Source organism: Martes martes, assembly GCF_963455335.1.
Source record: "Martes martes genome assembly, chromosome: 9".
Classification (NCBI taxonomy): Eukaryota; Metazoa; Chordata; class Mammalia; order Carnivora; family Mustelidae; genus Martes; species Martes martes.
Window position 1 is genome coordinate 72,574,778 of NC_137896.1, and position 21,014 is coordinate 72,595,791.

The 21,014-nt window shown below is 39.8% G+C and overlaps 2 protein-coding genes across 3 annotated transcripts in view; one reads left to right on the forward strand and one right to left on the reverse strand.

Moving 5' to 3' along the window:
* ASB3 (ankyrin repeat and SOCS box containing 3) overlaps positions 1-11,280 on the reverse strand; it is a 108,824-nt gene extending 97,544 nt beyond the window's left edge. The window contains exon 1 of one of the 2 annotated variants that reach the window (XM_080813002.1): positions 11,153-11,280. The gene's annotated coding sequence lies outside the window, so the exon portion shown is untranslated. The remainder of the gene's footprint in view (positions 1-11,152) is intronic. The other variant, XM_080813005.1, reaches the window with a different exon arrangement.
* A 63-nt stretch (positions 11,281-11,343) lies between these two features.
* ERLEC1 (endoplasmic reticulum lectin 1) overlaps positions 11,344-21,014 on the forward strand; it is a 30,617-nt gene continuing 20,946 nt past the window's right edge. The window contains exons 1-4 of the mRNA XM_080813006.1: positions 11,344-11,690; positions 18,940-19,044; positions 20,234-20,314; positions 20,903-20,980. Of these exons, the coding sequence (XP_080669132.1) occupies positions 11,481-11,690; positions 18,940-19,044; positions 20,234-20,314; positions 20,903-20,980 (474 nt within the window). The 5' untranslated portion in view covers positions 11,344-11,480. The remainder of the gene's footprint in view (positions 11,691-18,939; positions 19,045-20,233; positions 20,315-20,902; positions 20,981-21,014) is intronic.

Genomic DNA, 21,014 nt, shown 5'->3' on the forward strand with positions numbered 1-21,014 from the left:
GCTTTATTGAATCTCCGAGTTTTTTCATTCTTCTTAAGGTTCATTTTCCCTTCTAAAACATTACATATTCAGCACTAATCTCTTGGTGGTTTCATTTAATCATACTAAGGCCTTCTTGTCTTTATAAAAAGTTTGACAACAAATAAACATACATTCTGTAACTGGAAAAACCACCATTTACCCCTGTAATTTCTTTTATTCTTCCTACTTTACTATCCTTCACAGAATTTTTTTTTTTTTGACAGGAAGTTGGATTTATTTGTGGACATGAATATGATGGGAAGGGGTAGTGCCAAGGTTCTCTAGAGTGCAGAGCCCTCCATTTGTCCAAGGGACCATGGTTAGGGATGTATTTGACCTCACAGCCATCTGGGATAAGCCACTATTCAGCCATCATGTCTTCAAATTCATCCGCATTGAACTTAGTAAAGCCCCACTTCTTGGAGATGTGGATCTTCCGGCGGCCAGGGAACTTGAACTTGGCCCTGTGTAGGGCCTCAATCACATGTTCCTTGTTCTGCAGCTTGGTACGGATGGACATGATGACTTGGCCAGTGTGGACCCTGGCTACTGTGCCCTGGGGCTTTCCAAAGGCACCCCACATACCTGTCTGCAGCCTAAATTAGAGATAGCCATGAGGTCAGACCCCAGCATCCACCAAAAAGGGCTATCTCCAAGGTCCCTTAGGGCAACCCATATAATCAACAGGCTGCACACACTACCGAGGAGGCTACTGTTTGCAGCCATGGCACACTGAGCCCCCACAGACAAAGAGCACAGTCAGCTTAATTGGCTGCAGTCCTTCACAGAATTTTTTAACTACAATGTTCTATTTCCCTATCAGCTCCTCTTAATGCCCCTCCAATCTACCTTTGCTCTTGCTGTACTCAAGAAGTCGGTGTAGTCTTCAGTCACCAATGACTCTTTCCTGATTTAACCCAAAGATCTCCATTTCATCCTTTACAATTCTGATGCACCAGACACTAGTAAGCAAGAATCTCATTTCACTAAGTCCAAAAGAGCAGAACATTTCGTTGTATTTACTTACATCTTAGATTTTTTAATCAGATACACAAACTCACCAAGTCCTAGGTTTCAATCACCATCTTTATTGAGAAAACTTCCAATCTTTCTCAAGTTCTTTATGACTCTATGTCTTATAAGTAAGGTATCTCATATACCTTATTGAGCTACACAAGCACCTGAAACTTAGCATACTAAAAACAGAATTCATCTCTTTTCCCAAGAAGAAAACTTTATCCCACATTACCTCCCCACACATGACACACATTAAATGTTGAACAATTATTTGAACAGAAAATACAACAAACAGGTTTAAGATACTCATCAATTAACAAGCTTCTAGAGAAAATGAATGATATTTTCTTTTTTTTTAAAGATTTTATTTATTTATTTGACAGAGAGAGAGATCACAAGTAGGCAGAGACGCAGGCAGAGAGAGAGTCGGGGAAGCAGGGTCCCTGCTAAGCAGAGAGCCCGATGCTGGGGCTTGATCCCAGGACCCTGGCATCATGACCAGGGCTGAAGGCAGAGGCTTTAACCCACTGAGCCACCCAGGTGCCCTGAAAATGAATGATATTTTCCCAATATACACAAAATTTTAGCCTTTATTTTACTTAAAACTTCATATAACATTTCTTAATAAGTCAAAGAACAGTTAGCAGGGAAAAGCTGGAGCCTATCTGTGATGTGGCTTGAAATATTACATGATGATAAAACCTATCCTTCAAGTATAAGCTGGAAGATTTCTCAGCTAAAATGGGAAACTTGAAATACAGCAAGAGCCAGAATTTTGTTTTTATTTTTTAAAGATTTTTATTATTTATTCAACAGAGAGATAAAGAGCACAAGTAGGCAGAGCAGCAGGCAGAGGGAGAGGGAGAAGCAGGCTCTCTGCTCAGCGGAGTGTCTGATGCGGGGCTTGATCCCAGGACCCTGGTATCATGACCTGAGCCGTAGACAGCCGCTTAACCACTGAGCCACCCAAGCGCCCCAAGAGCTAGAGTTTTTTACGTCTTCTCCTTACCACCAATCTCTTTTCGTCTTTCCAATACATTCTCTACTCTGCAATGAGAATTATGTTTCTAAAATATGGAACTAAGCTGGTCAATAATCAAAAACACCTCCCACAGCATACAAAACAAATTTCAATTTCTTTAACTTGGTATTCAACTACTTATAATATGGCGTCAGCATACTTATCACACATTTCACTTTCCACTAATGTACCCCACCCATGTTCCAGTCACCCATCCTCCTCATCAGTTAAGACCCAGCAAAAATGAGGGACTTGTGATTTGTGTCAAGCAGTAACTATGCACTAAGACTACCAAGAAAAAAGAGTACCCGGCTATCAAGAACCACATTTAGTGGAAAGACATACAACCAAGCAAATCAATGTTATTTAGCATAAAGGCTGTGACAAAAAATACAAGAAGGATACAGAACTACAAATTATTAATTCAAACTAATAAGATCAGAGAAAGCCTCATGGAAAAAAATAAGTAGCTGTTCACAGATCAAAGAATAATAATTAACCTTATGCAACAAATAGTATATATACCAAAATCTATTCCATTGATACATATATTAATTCCCATTTTTTTAGATGATGAAAATGAGAGACAAAGAGTTTAGGGGCACCTAGGTGGCTCAGTGGGTTAAAGCCTCTGCCTTCGGCTCAGGTCATGATCCCAGGGTCCTGGGATCAAGCCCCGCATTGGGCTCTCTGCTCAGCGGGGAGCCTCCTTCCCCCTCTCTCTCTGCCTGCCTCTCTGCCTCCTTGTGATCTCTCTCTCTCTGTCAAATAAATAAATAAAATCTTTTAAAAAAAAAAGAGTTTAAGTTAAACATAAAAATAATAACTATCATTTATTGAATACTTAAAACATACCAAACACTGTGCTAAACACTAAAAAGAAACAAATGGAATTAAGGCTCTTAATTTTTAAAAAAATTGTGAGAAAAAGCAGCTTTCTCATTTTGTACCTCCGCTGGTAAGTTTTAACCTCAATGAGATTCTTTCCTGAAATAGGATAAATTAAAGGGATGAAAAAAGAAAGAGGATTCATTTAATTACCCATACCCTACAGTCATAATTTTAAAAAATTTAAACAAAATATGCTTTGCCCAATTTTTTCAACAGCATTAACTGATTTAGTCAACAAATATTTATGAATTATCTACTCTGTATAGGACAAACTAAGGGCAATCGTTTTCCTCCACTTCCTACCAAAATTCCACTAAAATGCATTCATTCATTCTAGAAGAGAGAAAACACATGGGATTCCTTTGGGGTTTAAGCCAGTGCAGGAAAAAAACTGCAGTCTAAAACAAACATGCACACACCCACAAGAAGGCTACACCCATGGAGAAGACATTTCTGCCAGCAGAGCCTGGAGAAGTACTAAACCTGGAAACAACAAGAAGAGAAAGCAAGAGGGTCTGTAGGATTAAAAGTAGGATGATTTGGGATGCCTGGGTGGCTCAGTTGGTTAAGCAGCTGCCTTCAGCTCAGGTCATGATCCCAGCGTCCTGGGATCGAGTCCCACATCGGGCTCCTTGGTTGGCAGGAAGCCTGCTTCTCCCTCTGCCTCTGCCTGTGCTTGCTCACTCTCTCTCCCTCTCTCTCTCTGACAAATAAATAAATAAAATCTTAAAAAAAAAAAGGTAGGATGATTTAAAATAATAGATAAATAAATAAAATTAGGATGATTAAAAGATGTATATGAACAGCCAACCCAAACCTCATACCCCATTCCTTTACACATAGAAAGTCTATAAGCAACAGTGTTGGTTTCTAGCTAAAACTACATTTGTTTCTCTTAATTTAACAATCTACCCTGAGAGCATTAGAGGATCTTCATAATCCCTAACAAAACCTTCCTTATGTAGACAAAGGCTGGAGGGAGATGAAAGAGCAGTTCTCTTCCTGCATTTCATCCATGGACCCCAAAGTGAGGCCCAATAATTGATACCATGCTCAACAATGACTATTTTTTTTTAAAGAAAAGCAAAAGCACAAGAAAAAAGTGTGCAAATAAACAGCTGACCTGAAGGAAATAACCAGAAGATAAATGTTTAAAATTTGTAAATGTTATCCTAAAACAAATTCATGAAGGCACTGCATCCATTAAAAAAGAGCACCTGCAAGGGGTGCCTGGGTGGCTGAGTGAGTTAAACGACTGACTCTTGGTTTCCACCCAGGTCATGATCTCCAGGTCTTGGGATTGAGCCCTGCTTCAGGCTTTCCATGCAGCACGAAGTCTGCTTGAGATTCTCTCTCACTCCATCTACCTCCCCTCCCACTCATATGCACACACACTCTCTCTCTTTAAAATAAATAAATCTTGAGACGCCTGGGTGGCTCAGTTGGTTAAGCAGCTGCCTTCGGCTCGGGTCATGATCCCAGCATCCTGGGATTGAGTCCCACATCGGGCCCCTTGCTTGGCAGGGAGCCTGCTTCTCCCTCTGCCTCCGTCTGCCAGTGAGTACTCTCTCTCTCTCTCTGACAAATAAATAAATAAAATCTTTTAAAAATAAATAAATAAATAAATAAATCTTTAAAAAGGGGGAGGGGCAACTGCAGTACACCTGAAACAAATATAACCATATGTTAACTACACTGGAATTAAAAAATGACAGCATTGAGTAGTGACCAAAAGAATGAGTTCAGGAGCCAGATTGCTTGTAGTCTGATATCCAGTTCCATTGCTTACCGTGGTGATGGCCTCTGGCAATCTGCCATACTTCATTAATACATTAATGTCATGACTTCTGAAATTGAGAGGCGTCTCATACTCGCTGGCATGTCGTAACTTTAACTGGCAGCAGTTACTTTCTTAGTAGTACTAAAAAATAACAGTGAGCCTTAAAATAAATGGCAAAAGGGGATTGTTACAATTTAAAGGAGACTTTAAGACAACAATCAAATGCAAGGCATGAACTTTGGACACTGAAAGGGAAAAAGGTAAATAAATTGTAAAAATTGAAATCATTGTTATTTTTCCAAGACCCAAAGTAGTATGCATCTTAGGTTATAAAGGAGTCTCCTTTTCTTAGTCACTGACTTTTTTCAATGTCCAGGCCAGTGGTCTTGTACAAGGTGCCACATTTGGATTTGACTATTTTCTTTGGCTTGGAAAGAATACAGCATATGTTTTGTTTTACACTGGTGCTGTGGTATACTTGGGTTTTAAAAATTCATTCTTGTAGAAAATTCTTTGCAAAAACTTAAAGATACTAAGCATGGGTTTAAAAAAAGAATCATGCTAGCTTGGTTTGAAATCAAATGTCCACTCTCCTTTTGCCCCCTGTGCCTAAGAGACACGTACAATATTCACATGTGCACCTGTATATTTGCTGGCATTCTGTCACCTGTGTTTGTGTTATATTTCAACCTAAAACATGTGAAGGCCAAAAGCTTTTACTTTCCTTTATTTTTCCCAAAACGTGCATCTCAGTTCTCTTATGTCTTCTTTCTTATTACTGCAGAGTAAATTATATTCAAAGGAGGAACTGGAGGGGAAAAAATCAGTACTGGAAATAAAGAGAAAAGGACAATCATGTTCTTAGGCAGCCTCTGGGGTAATTAGTGCTATACAACCTCAGACCGCACACCAGCTGTTCAGTTGAGTAAATAGCTTTGTTTTTAGTGGTTTTGCCCTTTCTTTGTTTTTTTTTTTAAAGATTTTATTTATTTATTTGACAGAGAGAGATCACAAGTAGACAGAGAGGCAGGCAGAGAGAGAGAGAGGAAAGCAGGCTCCCTGCCGAGCAGAGAGCCCAACGCGGGACTCGATCCCAGGACCCTGAGATCATGACCTGAGCAGAAGGCAGCAGCTTAACCCACTGAGCCACCCAGGCGCCCGTGGTTTTGCCCTTTCTATGTCTAAATGAGAAACAAGGGGAACCTGGGTGGCTCAGTCTTTAAGTGTCTGCCTTAGGCTCAGGCCATGATCCCAGAGTCCTGGATCAGGCCCCACTTCAGGCTCCCTGCTTCTCCAGAAGCCTGCTTTTCCCTCTCCCACTCCCCCTGCTTGTGCTCCCTCTCTCACTGTGTCTCTGTCAAATAAGTAAATAAAATCTTTAAAAATAAATAAATAAATAAAAATAAATGAGAAATAATAAAGAGATTTGGGGTAACTTTTAACTCAAAGCCCAACTGTTTAGTTCTCATTTGTGATTCATAAAAATTTCAACTAAAAAAATTTTTTTACAGTTTTATTCAGGCATATTTTATAGTGTGGCATAAATATATTAACTTTATGTTTGTGTGACTTATACTACAATATTGTATTAACTTGTGTCTCAGTTTCCTCATCAGTAAAATGGGGAAAACAATAAAACCTACCTTTTAGACTATGAGGCTAAATCAATTAAATAAGTTTGTATCTTTTAAGTGCTTAAAATAGTGCCTGGACATAACATCTGGTACATGAATAGAATAAAGAAATTGAATCATCATTAGTTCTTACATATTACCGCTTGTTATTTTCTCCATTTGAAAAATAAGAACTGGGGCACCTGGGTGGCTCTGTGGGTTAGGCCTCTGCCTTCAGCTCGGGTCATGATCTCTGGGTCCTGGGATCAAGCCCCGCATCAGGATCCCTGCTCGGCGGGGAGCCTGCTTTCCCCCACCACCCCTTTCTGCCTGCCTCTATGCCTACTTGTGATCTCTCTCTCTGTTAAATAAATAAATAAAATCTTAAAAAAAAAAAAAAAGAAACAAAGAAACAAAGAAAAAGAAAGAAGAAGAACTGAGCTCTAAAGAGGTTAAGCAAGGTTCCCAACGTCAGACATGTGATTAGGTGGTAGGGCTGGGATCAGAATCTAACTGGCCTAACTCCTAAGTCTCTGCTCCTAACCAACTTACTATTCAGTTGCACAGAGTTTGTACCTAATTCTTTATTCAGCCATAGCCTTACTGTTGAAAAATCAGATATCCAGAGGGGGTTTTTTGCCGCTACAGATTATGACACAACGAATATCTTTGTACCCACATTCTTACGTATCAGGGCAAGTCCAAAAAGTGAAATCACTAGGCCAGAGTTTTACACGTTTTTAATTTTAACAGAAACTACTAATTTTAAAACATTTATTAAAGCAGGTCCAGATTTCCCTTTTATAGTATCTGGATTTCCTATCTTACTAAGAAATGTCATCTCTATTACAGTTACACAAATATTCTCCTCATCTCTTCATATAGATATATATATTTAACTCATTTACAATTTAGTTTTTGTGTATTTTATGAAGAGGGGATCTCGTTGGTTTTCTTATAATGGACAGCAAATTATACTAGCAGCATTTATTAATTAAAACATCCTAGGGGCACCTGGGTGGCTCAGTGGGTTGGGCCTCTGCCTTTGGCTCAGGTCGTGATCTCAGGGGCCTGTGACTGGGCCCTGAGTTGGGCTCTCTGCTGGGCAGGGAGCCTGCTTCCCCCTCTCTCTCTCTGCCTGCCTCTCTGCTTGCTTGTGATCTCTGTCAAATAAATAAATGAAATCTTTAAAAAAAAAAATCCTTTTCCCACTACAGTGAAATGTCACCCCTTCACATTTTAAACTCCTTATGTCATTCCCAAACTCCCTTCCTGTACTCAAACCAAATTACCTTTTTTTTAAAAAGATTTTTATTTATTTATTTGACAGAGATTCAGAGAGCACAAGCAAGGGGAGTGGTAGGCAGAGGGAGAGGGAGAAGCAGAGTTCCCGCAGAGCAGGGAGCCTGATGTGCGATCCCAGGACCCCAGGATCATGACCTGAGACAAGGCAGACCCAACTAACTGAGCCACCCAAGCACCCCATCAAACCAAATTACTTTTGATCTCAATAAGTCTTAGGCTCACGTTTTTTCATTCACTTAAAATCGGCCTTTCCCAGCTCTGTAAATCCAAAGAGCTGCCCATAAGGAGAAGCTGGATCTTAAAATCATGGTATCACCACAAGAATCTGTGCAGGAGTGTTCTCTCAGAGAGGGAAGAAAACGCTTCCTGACTGAATGAGAGGCTGGTATCATTCAACAATGGACCAACTCCAGGAAAGACATTCAGACGCCCAGGACCCAGGGCCCATCTATAGGCAAACAAGTTGTTCACCTGGTTACAGACGGTTTTGCATCAACCACAGACAACTAACAGCCATCAAGCGGCCACACAAACTTGGGGTCTCTCTAAGAGAGGTACCAGGAGAGCGAAGCACCGTGTGCTCTGAAAAACCCTGCTGGCGTGTAATAAGTACTCAGCAGATACTTGTTTCATGAATGAACACTTTCTGACTTTGAAGGGAGAGAAGACCCCTAGCTTCTGCCAAGCCACCCTGGCATATTCAAGCTTAGACCAAAGAAACATACAAGCATGGGGAAATGACTGTTCACACAGACCATGGTGGGATGGCCAGTTAAGACCCACCCTAATTCAGTATGACCTCATCCTAACTTGATCACACCTGCAAAGGCCCTATGTCCAAATAAATTCACACTCACAAGGTTCCAGGGGTTAGAACTTCACCATATCCTTTAGGGGAACACAATTCAGCCCATAACATCCCCTATAATCAATTTTCCACACGACAGTCATAATGATCCTCATGAATGTGCATCAGGCCTTATCACTCTCCTGCTTACAGGTCTGTGTCCTCTTCCTGCCTCTCAAACATCATCTCTTACAATCTAGCCACACAGGCCTTCTTTCTGTCAGTCCAACACACCACACTCATCCATGCCTCAGGACCTCCGCCTGGAAAATTTGGTGCGCCTTCTTCATCATTTCAAGTTACCACTCAAGTGTTACTTCATTAAAGAAGCTTACTCTGATCATCTGCCTAAGCAGCACATCTCAGAGGTCTTCTCTTTCATATAACCCAAGTTTCTAAGCAGTATTTGCCAGTACCAGAAAGTATCTTATTTATTTTTTATTTAAGCTCTTATTTGAGCATAAGCTCTATTGAACCGATTCCATTATTATAGCCCCAGATACTAAACTAGCGCCTTACAAGTACTTTTCATTTTTATTTACTCAAATATGTCTTTTTCTTTGATGACACAAGGATTTTCTATTTCAGTCACAAAGATTAATTATACCCCTAAATTTTCTTGTAATTTTTTCTCTTTTCTGTGTGTGATTCATTTAAATCTTTAATCCATTTGGAATTAATCTTTGTATACTTGAGAAATAGGGGTCACATCAGATAATTCCGATGCAAAAAGTCTGCAATAACTCTGACTTATTGGATATAGCTCAAACACTTCTGCATAGAATATGTTCTATATGCAACCTTCCCTGAACTGACTGCCTCTGTCCCTCTGTCGTACCAATCTCCTGCTGATGACTCCATTCTATCCTGTCCTCTGACTACACCAAAAAGTCCTAATGGGTCATCAAGAAGAGTTATGCTTGAAGGTCTCCTGGGTGGTTCAGTCGTTGGGCATCTGCCTTTGGCTCAGATCACGGTCCCAGCATCTGGGATCAAGCCCCGGATCTGGCTCCCTGCTTGGTGGGAAGCCTGCTCCTCCCTCTCCAGCTCCCCTGTGCTTATGTTCCCTCTCTTGCTACCTCTCTCTGTCATAAATAAATAAAATCTTTAAAAAAAAATTTTTTGCTTGAAATGCACTTCTCCATCTGCCTGAACTCCTTCCTACAAATCCTTAAAACCCCAGTTCTAGGGGCGCCTGGGTGGCTCAGTGGGTTCAGCCTCTGCCTTCAGCTCAGGTCATGATCTCAGGGTCCTGGGATCGAGCCCCACATCGGGCTCTCTGCTCAGCAGGGAGCCTGCTTCCTCCTCTCTCTCTCTGCCTGCCTCTCTGCCTACTTGTGATCTCTGTCTGTCAAAAAAATAAATAAAATCTTAAAAAAAAAAAAAAAACCCAGTTCTAAAGTCACCTCTCTTGGAAAGCCTTTCGAGTCCAATCCTAGAGTTCCTCACTTCCTTTTTTCTACCTCCACTTTTATATCCCTCTACTCTATAATATATAGTACCTGCTTCATAAATATATAGAGTATTTAGATTAATGTCTAGTACACAATAAATGCTAAGTAAATGTTAACTACTATTTTATTACCACAATAGGTTGCAATTATTTTGTAATCTGCCTTGCTAGACCAAGAGGAACAAAAGGCAGAGACACATTTATTTACCATTTTACCAAACCTACTGGTCTGGCACATTTTAAGCACTAATAAGTACTAAACAAATTAATAAACAACACCTCAAAGCTGGACCAAAGTAATTTTCTTTGAAACTGTGGATTCCTTATATTTTAAAAAAAGGAAACTTTTAAGATGAAAAATAAGCCTGCTCCTCCTGCTTTTTAATTTGATTCAAATTCGAGGAGTGAGGGGAGAATCCAGCTTTACCCACATCCAGAAAGAAAATTCAAGGTGCTCCATGGCTACCATTGTATAACCCATTATACTGGAAATGAAAACAATGGCATTTTTAAAAGAGAGGGAAATTTAAAACCTGTTGTCTTATTTTGAACGCAGTCAGACATGTCTTAACCTCAGGTGAATTCATAACCTCACATTCGCCTGGCCCCGAACCTCACATACGGAAACCTAACAGTTTCATAGGTTCAAATGTCATCTTCATTTCATAAATGTCAACTTCATTTCATAAGTTGAATGTCAACTGTGGGATGAAGGAGAAGCCGCACGGGTGAAAACGCTGGGGCTGTGAGGTCTATCTGCCCTCTCCACAAGGAGTCTCTGTCCACAACAACCACAGAGAATCACAGGATTCTTACACTGGGGTACGACAAGATTCCTCAGATCTGTTATCCCCTAAGCTAGCGCTGCAGAGACTGAGCAAACAAACGGCCCTGCGTTTGTCAGTGGCTGCAAGGAACTGAGATGACCACAACCCACAGGAGAAGAGGCGGAGAGAAGCTTCAAGCGGGAAAAATGAAGTGTACAGATGCTACATGCGGATAAAAGGAAAAAGAAAAGCAGCTGGAGGGTAGCTAAGTCAGGAACACCGCCAATTCTCATCGCCACCTCCAATTCTGGCATCTAATGACTACACCCGCCGAGTTCACGCTCTTCTTCCAGCTCCAGGGCGAGCCAAGACACCGCCTACCTGCTGGAGAGCCGCTAGGGGGGTAGGCGAGAGCGGCCGCCGCCTCCCGGACTCACCCACTCTAGGTGCCGTCACGTCTCCGCGGAAAAGCCTGGACTCAGGCCAGGTTTTCGGAGTCAGCCTCCGGCAGGTCGCAGTGTTCGATTTCTCCCCTCCCCCGACCCCGAGACCGCCGACCGGCGTCCCGGCTTCCGTAGGCGGATGGCTTGGTGGACCCGGATGTTGATATGCCGCCTGCCCCGGAAACGGTGGCGGGAGGCCCAAGGGGGTGGAGGTGGCGTTGCCCGGCTCTCCGGAAGGAGACGTGGCGGCGGTTGGGCCCCGGGCTGCCTGGGTGCTTAGAAGTCCCGCCGCCTCCTCCTCCTCCTCCCCCTCCTCTCCTCTATGGGAAGAGGAGGTTGTGGCGGCGGCTGGAGAAATCGGCAGTGGAGGATGGAGGAAGGAGGAGGCGGCGCGCGTAGTCTGGTCGCAGGCGGGCCGGTGTTATTGGTCCTCTGCGGCCTCCTAGAGGCGTCCGGTGGCGGCCGAGCGCTCCCCCAGCTCAGCGATGACATCCCTTTCCGAGTCAACTGGCCCGGCACCGAGTTCTCTCTGGTCAGTGCCCTCGCGAATCCTGTAGCCGTCTCTGTCCCTCCTAGCACTAGGGTTTGGCCCTTCCGTCGGTACCTGCGCTTTTCTCCTCCAGAACTACCTCTGCAGGCGAATGCCTCCTTCCCTAATCCAAAGGTTCATTTACCTCGCATTCATTCATTCATACAGCAAGTGTTTAGCGAACACATTATGTGGTTGTGCTCTCCATGCTAAGCACTGAGGATCCAGCGGTCACCTACTCTGCCCCTTTTCAATATGGCTCATTAGACAGTGCTTACCAACACTCCCACCCCGTGGAAGAAGCTTTCTTAGAATCACGTCAGACACAGGTATTTATCTTCTCTTTAGAAAGTCAGCTGCAGTTCTGCCTCCACCAGCCGCCCTCCCTACAAAACCGACGGTACTGCAGATACGAGTTCCCTCTCATACTGGTTATTTCTGTCTTGTATACACACACGTGCATATGTACATTTTCACAGCTCTTTCTCCTTCAGGGTTGTTTCCGAGAGGGCTATTTGGCCTTTGAGATGTTAATGACATTCTACTCAGAATAAGCCGTACAGCGCTGATGTATTATGACTGTTATTTAACACCCCAGAATTTGAGATTCCGTGATCAGTTTTCCTAGAGATGAATTTTTTTATAACCTCGCAGTAACGAAAATGTGCGATCCTTCTGTCTTTAGGGATTACTCTGCTTTAAAGTCTTCCTACCACTGTAGCCCCCCCCCCCAAAAAAACACCAGCTGTGCACTTAAGATGCTTACCGTGTAGAAATTAATTTATTTATTTCAAATTGAAGTCTTGGAACGTACAAAAGCTTTTTTAAAATTCTTGTTCCAGTTACCTGCAGTCATTCCACTTGGGATGACTGTTTTGTTTTGTTTTGTTTTTTTAAGATTTTATTTATTTATTGGACAGACAGAGATCACAAGTAGGCAGAGAGACATGCAGAGAGAGAGAGAGGATGAAACAGGCTCCCTGCTGAGCAGAAAGCCTGATGCGGGGCTCGATCCTAGGACCCTGGGATCATGACCTGAGCTGAAGGCAGAGGCTTTAACCCACTGAGCCACCCAGGCGCCCCTGACTGTTTTGTTCTATTACCATATTGTTCTATTACTAATTCGTTGAAACAAGAGTAAGTGATAGCATGATGTCAAAGCAAGATTTACCAGGACAACAGATGTTATGGTTATCACAACAGCTTTCCATTTACAAATGGTAGTTTTTGCAAATACTTCACACTCTTCTGTTTCTCCACCCCTCTTCTTTTCAGTTCTCCTGCTCTGGTAGTTCAGTGGTTCTCAACATTATCTAAATAAATATTTCTCTGAGAAGCCAGGTTTATTTTTGTATTAATGCCATGAAATATTGTTGTATTAAAATACTTAGAGGGTGCCTGGGTGTCTCAGTCGTTTAAGTGTCTTCCTTCAGCTGGGGTCATGATCCCAGCGTCCTGGTATTAAGTCCTAAGTCGGGTTCCCTGCGTAGTGGGCAGTCTACTTCTCCCTCTCACTCTGCCCCTCCCCACTGCTGTGCTCTCTCGCTCTGTCTCTCAAATAAATAAATAAAATCTTTAACAAAATAAAATACTTATATAAAAGCTTGTTGTAAGTGAGATACAACTTTAGCAGTCTTGAAGTGAGAATAATTTAATCCAACTTCTGTTGTCCTTTCAAAAGACCACACAGGATAAACATGGGAAGTGTTACAGAATGTGGTCATTAAAATATTTTACTCTTGCACCTGTCGGTTTGTTTGTTTGTTTGTTTGTTTGTTTTTTAAGATTTTATCAATTTGAGAGAGAGGCAGAGAGAGCACAAGCAAGGGGAGGAAGACAGAGAGGCAGAGGGACAAGTAGACTCCAGGCTGAGCAGGGAGCCCAACCTGGGACTCAGTCCCAGGACCCCAAGATCTTGACCTGAGCTGAAGTCAGACACTTACCTGACTAAGCCACACAGGACCCCTGTTTTTGTTTTGTTTTGTTTTGTTTAATTTAAAAATTACATGCTGATAATGCAGCCCTGAAAACTTCCTGACTTTAAAATGGGTAACTAAAACTGTCCTTTTTAGAGGTTACTACCAAATGTTACTCTGTTTTCTTTCTGGCACTGCTGTTTGCTGGCTAAAAAGAGGTTATGGAAGGTCTGTCTTACATGTATCTGGTACCAACCTTCCACATGTCTGTCAATGTTATTTTGAATTTTAATTTTTAATTCTCTTTGGCAGTGTAACATAATCTAAGATGGACACATCTGAAGTGTTTTTTTCTTTCTTTTTTTTTTTTTTTTAAGTTATTTTGAGGGACGCTAGGGTGGCTCATCAGTTAAGTGTCCACCTTCAGCTCAGGTCATGATCCCAGGACCTGGGATGGACTCCCACATCCCCATCGGGCTCATTGCTCAGCAGGGAGCCTGCTGCTTCCTCTGCCTGCTGCTCCCCCTGCTTGTGCCCCACCATTTTCTAACAAATAAATAAAATCTTTTAAAAAAATTCTTTTTAAGTTATTTTGAGGAAAATCTAGAGACCTTTTTCTCTGAGTTGGCAAAATATCTGTGGCCCTCATGTAAAAATAAACTGCAAGAGTCTTTTATCATTGGCCTTTGGGTTTTGTTTTAGTACTATTTAATCTTAAGGCTTTCCTTCCCCACTTTATGTAATTGACATTACAGCCCTCCTCACCTGGCACTGTCATTTTCTTTTATGGGCCATTTGGTTGGACATATATAACTAAGCAGCTGTATTAACTAGAATAAGGACCTTTATCTCTCTACTATCTGAAATTGGAAGAGACTAGATTAGAAGATGTGAATTTTATTTTTTAGTCTTAAAATTCTTCTGTACTTTAAATCATCTCCCCATTCAGATATATCAAAACAATATATAATCCTTATAATCTTTCTTTCAAATTTACTTAGAAAAATTACTAAGCACCAAACTGTGTATATTTTTAATGTTTTTGTTAACTAGTTAATGACTATGATATTCCTTTTTTACTGGTTTTAGCATTCAGTTTTTTTGTGTGTATGTATTTTTCTTCTGAAATACCATCTGTATCATTAAACTATTCAATTCTTCATTACTTCACAGAGTTCATAGATTTCACCAAAGTAAAAACCACAGAATAAGTCTAGTTTTGTCTTTACTTCTCTTGGAAATGTATTCCCACTCAAAAATTTCCTATGGGGTACCTGGGTAGCTTAGTCAGTTAAGCCTTCAACTCTGGATCTCAGCTTAGGTCTTGATCTCAGGGTCATGAGTTCAGGCCCTGCATTGGGCTCTGAGCCTACTTTAATTAAGAAAAAAAAAATTACCCAAACACTATGCTTGGGAAAAATGGTAACCAACTCCATAGTTCCAAGCATGTCTGTGTTTTTTTTTTTCCCAAGCATGTTTATATATGCTGAGAAGTTATACCACTGAGTTTATTTTACAGCTTCTCTCTTTTGTCTCTCATCCTCTATCTTAATTCTTCCAGACTCCTGTCAAACATTAGGAATTTCTCTCCTGCCAACATATTTTTTAAGTTTTTTAACCTTAACGTACCATGCCCCCTTGGATTAGTTTCATTATATCAATATCTGACTTTAATCAAATCACTAATAAGACCTCTTACATGGAAAATACATTAAGGTGTTATATGGAACAACTTTTTTACACTATCTGCAATTCTGTACATTCAGAATTCATTATATTTCATTTTCCTAAGGAACTGTTTTACTAAATCAAAAGAAAACATTTTTAGTAGCAGGTCAAAAAAAGTTTTTTTAACTTAGAAAATCAGAAGAGGTTAGCTTTTTCCCAGTAGTTTCTGTTCTGAAAAAGAGGGTAAAATTTGTTAAAATTTTTAGTTCGTGATCCCAATAAGTGACTCACTATTTCAACAGTTTGCAGATAGAAGAATTGGTCCTTGATCCGTTTTATTGAAGAGGAAAGCAACCCTTCCAAAACTAATGAAAGACAAATCTTTGCATCTTCAAACAAGTGATGGCTTTTATTTCTTGTTACCCCTTACCTAGACCTTAAAAACAGTAGACAGAATATAGCTGGGACACAGGCAAGCAAAAGCACCCGGGCCTGGGGATTCCAAATGGAACGAGGTTCTGCCACTCAACAGCTGATAAAATCCAAACTCAGAAAAATGAATGATGGTGAAACAAGAAAGGATTTATTCAGTGAGGCCAGCACTGAGAAGACAGCAGACTGGCAATTCGGAGACTGTCTCCAAAGTGCTAAAAATATATATGTTTATATATGAAAAATATGGGGCATAGGTGGCATGGGTATGTTCAGGGAGGCACTGAAGGTCAAATCAAACCTTGTCTTAGAGTCAGTCATGGGAAGGGAGATGTCTTGCTGGCTCAGACCGTCCTTTTTGGTTGAGGGGATAGTTGAGGTTCCCATCAGAGGATGCTTTGCCCCCTGGATCTTCCAGTCTGAACCAAGAGACAAGCTGGAAGGAAACACCCAACTAGAAAGTTTGAGGTCAAAATGGAGGTAGCTGAAGTCCTTTTCCAAGAGGAATGAATTTCTTAACATATAGACATGAAGCCCCAAGAGTGGTTTTTATTACAAAGAAAGGATTGTCTTACCGTCTTTGCTGTGATTCCAAGCAAGCAGTTGTTTTTCCATTGTTGGCATTGTGCTGAGTGTTTTAGTAAATAAGTCAGTATTGCTGTGGAATTCAATTCTTAACATTAGAGTTGCAGGTACTTCACAAATAGAGGTAAATACAGTTAAGTCATATGCTACTGGTTGCCTTCACCACTGTACAGGAATGATATGGCAAGACTTCAGGCCAGCCATTGCTAAGCAAATGTGAGTCATGATTTTAACCACTTTGCATACATTCTGCATATATCTGAAAAATGTGGAAAACCATTGTAAATGTTATGTCTTATAGCAACAAATTGCTATTTGTTGGCACAACTGAATAAATGATTCTAAGGATCCCTTTTTCATAAATTTGGTTTTACAACTCTCACTTTCAAATCTCTTTGGTCCCCCTCTTCATTTACAATGGTCTTTTAAATGAAAGGATCCTTCATCATAATCCAGAAGCCTATATAGTAATCTAAAAAAATGTTAACAAACGCTGATTCATATATGTTAAAACAGTTAAGAGCACACAGAATATGGAACCAGTCTGATTGGGTTCATCTCTGTACTGTGGTACTTACTAGCTGTGTTACCTTGTACAGATTTCTTTTTTTTAAGATTTTATTTATTTGAAAGAGAGAGAGCACAGCAGGGGGAGCAGTAGAGGCTGAGGGAGGAGCAGGTTCCCTGCTGAGCAGGGAGGACCTAAGCTGACTAAGCCACCCAGGTGTCCCGCCTTGTACAAATTATTTAATCTCTGGGCTTTAGTTTCCTTTTCTGAAGATGGGTAGAATCCCTGTCTTGAAGATTGATGAGTTAAAAATGTTAAGGATTTAAAACTTCAATATAGCTAATACAGCTTATATTTACTACTATTTTTTGTTTTTATTGTCTTAGAAAAACATTGCCCTAATTTGCATTTGCGTGTGAAGTAACATTGGATCAAGTAGTATTTGTTTTATTAAGGTTATGAGCCCTTCTTGTTAAACTGGGAAAAGAAGAGTTGCTTAATAAGAGTGGTTCTTTCGGGGTGCCTGGGTGGCTCAGTAGGTTAAGCCGCTGCCTTCGGCTCGGGTCATGATCTCGGTCCTGGGATCGAATTCCGCATCAGGCTCTGCTCAGCAGGGAGCCTGCTTCCCTCTCTCTCTCTCTCTCTCTCTCTCTCTCTGCCTGCCTCTCTGCCTACTTGTGATCTCTCTCTGTCAAATAAATAAATAAAATCTTCTTCTTCTTCTTCAAAAAAAAAAAGAGTGGTCCTTTCTTCGTGAGGGATAGCCAAATAGTATAGTGGTTTCACACTATGGTAAGATGAGAAGTTGAGTTGAGTTACCACAGAACACATATCACAGAACATAAAAACCTCTGTCTTAGTGACATATCTACTATCACAAAGCAGATTTCTTTTTGGTTAAATAATATGAGTTATATTAATTGAAATGTTCATTTGAATTACATTGGTTCCTGTTTGGCTTGTGAATTTGTTTGGTTTTATATTGTGAAAGTTTGAAAGATAGTTTTGTTGATACATACCAGGAATTGGCAAACTACACCTTTGTGTTGGCCAGCCATCTATTTTTGTAAATAAAGTTTTTTCAGGACACAGCCATACCTGTTCATTTTCCTATTGCTTATGCAATGTCTTACTACAATTGATAGTTGGGTAGTTGAAACAGAGATCATATGGCCCACAAAGCCTAAAATATTTACTACCTGTCCCTTTACAGAAAGAGTTTGCTGACCCAGGATATATACTAAAAAAAAGTTAAGTCAGCACAGAAGATCAATTTTTCTTTTTCTTTTCTTTTCTTTCTTTTTTTTTTTTTAAGATTTTATTTATTTATTTGAGAGAGAGAGCACGTGCACACAAGCCTGGGAGAGAGGCAGACGGAGAGAGAGAGAGAGAAACAGACTCGCCACCAAGCAGGAAGTCCCAACGCAGACTCAATTCCAAGACCCTAGGTTCATGACCTGATCCAAAGGCAGAGGCTTAACCTACTGAGTCCCCCAGGCACCCCTGGAGATTTTTCTTTTAAAAGTAATTTATCCACATATGAAAAATTATGCACCACTATTATGTTCAAGTGTCCCATCCAACAGAATTGAGAGTCCATTTGTAAAGTGCTATTGGTTCTCACATATAGGTGGTAATTGTTAATAGGAGTAATAAGTATTCAGTAATGATGTATCTATAAACATTCACTGCCTCTTAATGCATTTTTTTGAAGATTTATTTATTATTTGAGAGAGAGCTTTGGGGGAATGGGGCATGCAGAGGGAGAGAAAGAGAAACCCAAGCAGAGCATGGAGCCCTTTGCAGGGCTTGATCTTAACCATGCTGAGCTGATACCAAGAACCAGACGCTTAACCCACTATGCCACCCAGGTGCCCTGCCTGTTAATCCTGTTTAATCCCTATTTTAACTTCAGTCTGTTGCATTACTACTTTCTTGTTTATATTCCAAGTTTCATTTTTGTTCATTTTTTTCTATGTTATAAAGTGTGTCATCCTCATTTTGATCTTAAATAATATGTGGAATATTTCCCCCTTAAAAAATCTCTTGACGTGATGAATTACTTTGACCTAAGACTGTAGTTTATTCAATGTAATACAACTTAACAAAAAAAACCACAACTGTGTTTTTTGTTCTATTCTAGCCTACAACTGGAGTTTTGTATAAAGAAGATAATTATGTCATCATGACAACTACACATAAAGAAAAATATAAATGCATTCTGCCCCTTGTGACAAATGGGGATGAGGTAACTTTTTATAAATATATAAATAATTCCTGTCACCAAAGATGCATATTTAAAACATTGCAAACACATATTTTAAAGTAATTTTAGTATATGTGCTGCCGAAGCGAGCACACATATTTTAAAGTAAAACTGAATGAGAAGTTTCTCGGTAACCCTGTTTATCATAAAAGTAGTAATCACTTTTATTATTCTTGAATTCTTTGATTCTACAGTTCAACTTGGGAAAATTGGCAACCAACTATTCATAGTTTTAATGAAAATCTAATTCCACTCTTGCTTTCTTTAATAGAAATGAGGGTTTTGAGACAGGATATAATTTTTAAATAAAATTGTGACATTTTTTATAAAGAATTTCTAACAACAAATCTATAGGTACCTATGCTTTTTCCCTACCTTAGCTCATGCCCGTTTCTTCCTCCCAGAACTGCCCTAACTGCCTCTTATCCATCCTTCAAGGCAATGACTTCTTTCAAGATGAAACAGGAGAGTCAGCATGGTAAAATGAAAAGGACACCAGCCTAGGAGCCAGGAGGCTGAGGTATAGGCTACAGTTAGCTGTGGAACCTTGAACAAATTTGAAATTCACTTCTTCCACTCAATAAATTTATTGAGCTATTTATGTAATACTTTCACAGTCTGTAAAATAGAAATACTACAAACTCAGTGAGTGCTTTCTTAGGTTTTGTTCAGACTTGAAATCTGTGAAAGATAGCTCTATTCATTTTGTTTTAAACCTTCTTAAGACACAAATACATATGTGCGCAATCATCTGCATATGCATATGGCATTCAAGTCTGAAATGTAAAAATATATAGGAAACTGGGATGTACCTTAAAACTTTTCTATACCTTCTACAAGATTCAACTATTCTAAGGCTTTCGTAGTTAGAATTTGTTCAGATACAAATATCTAAAACTTCTGAAATAGTTTCATAAGAATTGTTCAGGAAACTGATACTCAGAAACCTTTTTTTTAAGAGAAGAAAGAATGGAAGATTATATGGCTCCTTATTTTATACTTCAATTCTTTTGAAAGAAGTGGCAAACCGTAGGACCTTTTTAAAAGTTTTGACTGTTTTTCCCCTTTTATTTCCAAGCATTTGTGATTTGAACAATGAGTTAATACCCAGACTGCAGAGTTGGGTGAAATTCTAGATAATTGTAAGTATTAAATCCTAGTTCTTTCATAGGAAGAAGAAAAGGATTATAAAGGCCCTAATCCAAGAGAGCTATTGGAGCCGCTATTTAAACAAAGCAGTTGTTCCTACAGAGTACGTATTTTATGTTCACTTCATAAGTAGAAAATAAATTTCCAATAGCCAGTAGACCCTTGAAAATAATTCTGCATTTCTCTTTACTTTATTATGTTGTATCAGATTTTAACTTCATTGTAAATCAAAGCTGTTGCTTAGTAGTATTTTGTTCATTTTAATTCCTGTATAGTAGATGCAGCAAACACCCAGTAACATCAGTTTCAAATAATATCACTTCCCAAATTGTCCTGAATGTTTTTCAGATCCAAAGAAAATTTCCATATATAAAATTTTAATAAAAAAATGCTAATTCTTATTTTTTAGACTATGTATAAAATGGTAATGGTCCCTAAACCAGGTGGTTACTACAGATCCCAGGTGTATTCTAGACCTGTTTTCTTCACAGAATTTTCACAAAGATTTAATTAGTGAAAACAATGACTAGGCTTCAGAAACTTCACATTTTTCTGAGGCATAATAATGTTTCATTTAATGAAAGCTTTCTCTAAATCTTGAGGGAAATCTACTCAACTACATAAAATATCAAAAAGTAATTCAGTTGAGTTATATGACTTTTGTATGTTTAAATACATCCATTTTTTTTAGATTGAGTCTTATTGGACTTATGAAGTATGTCATGGAAAACACATTCGACAATACCATGAAGAGAAAGAAAGTGGTCAGGTATGTTTTTCTTCAAAATATGAAGTATGGAACA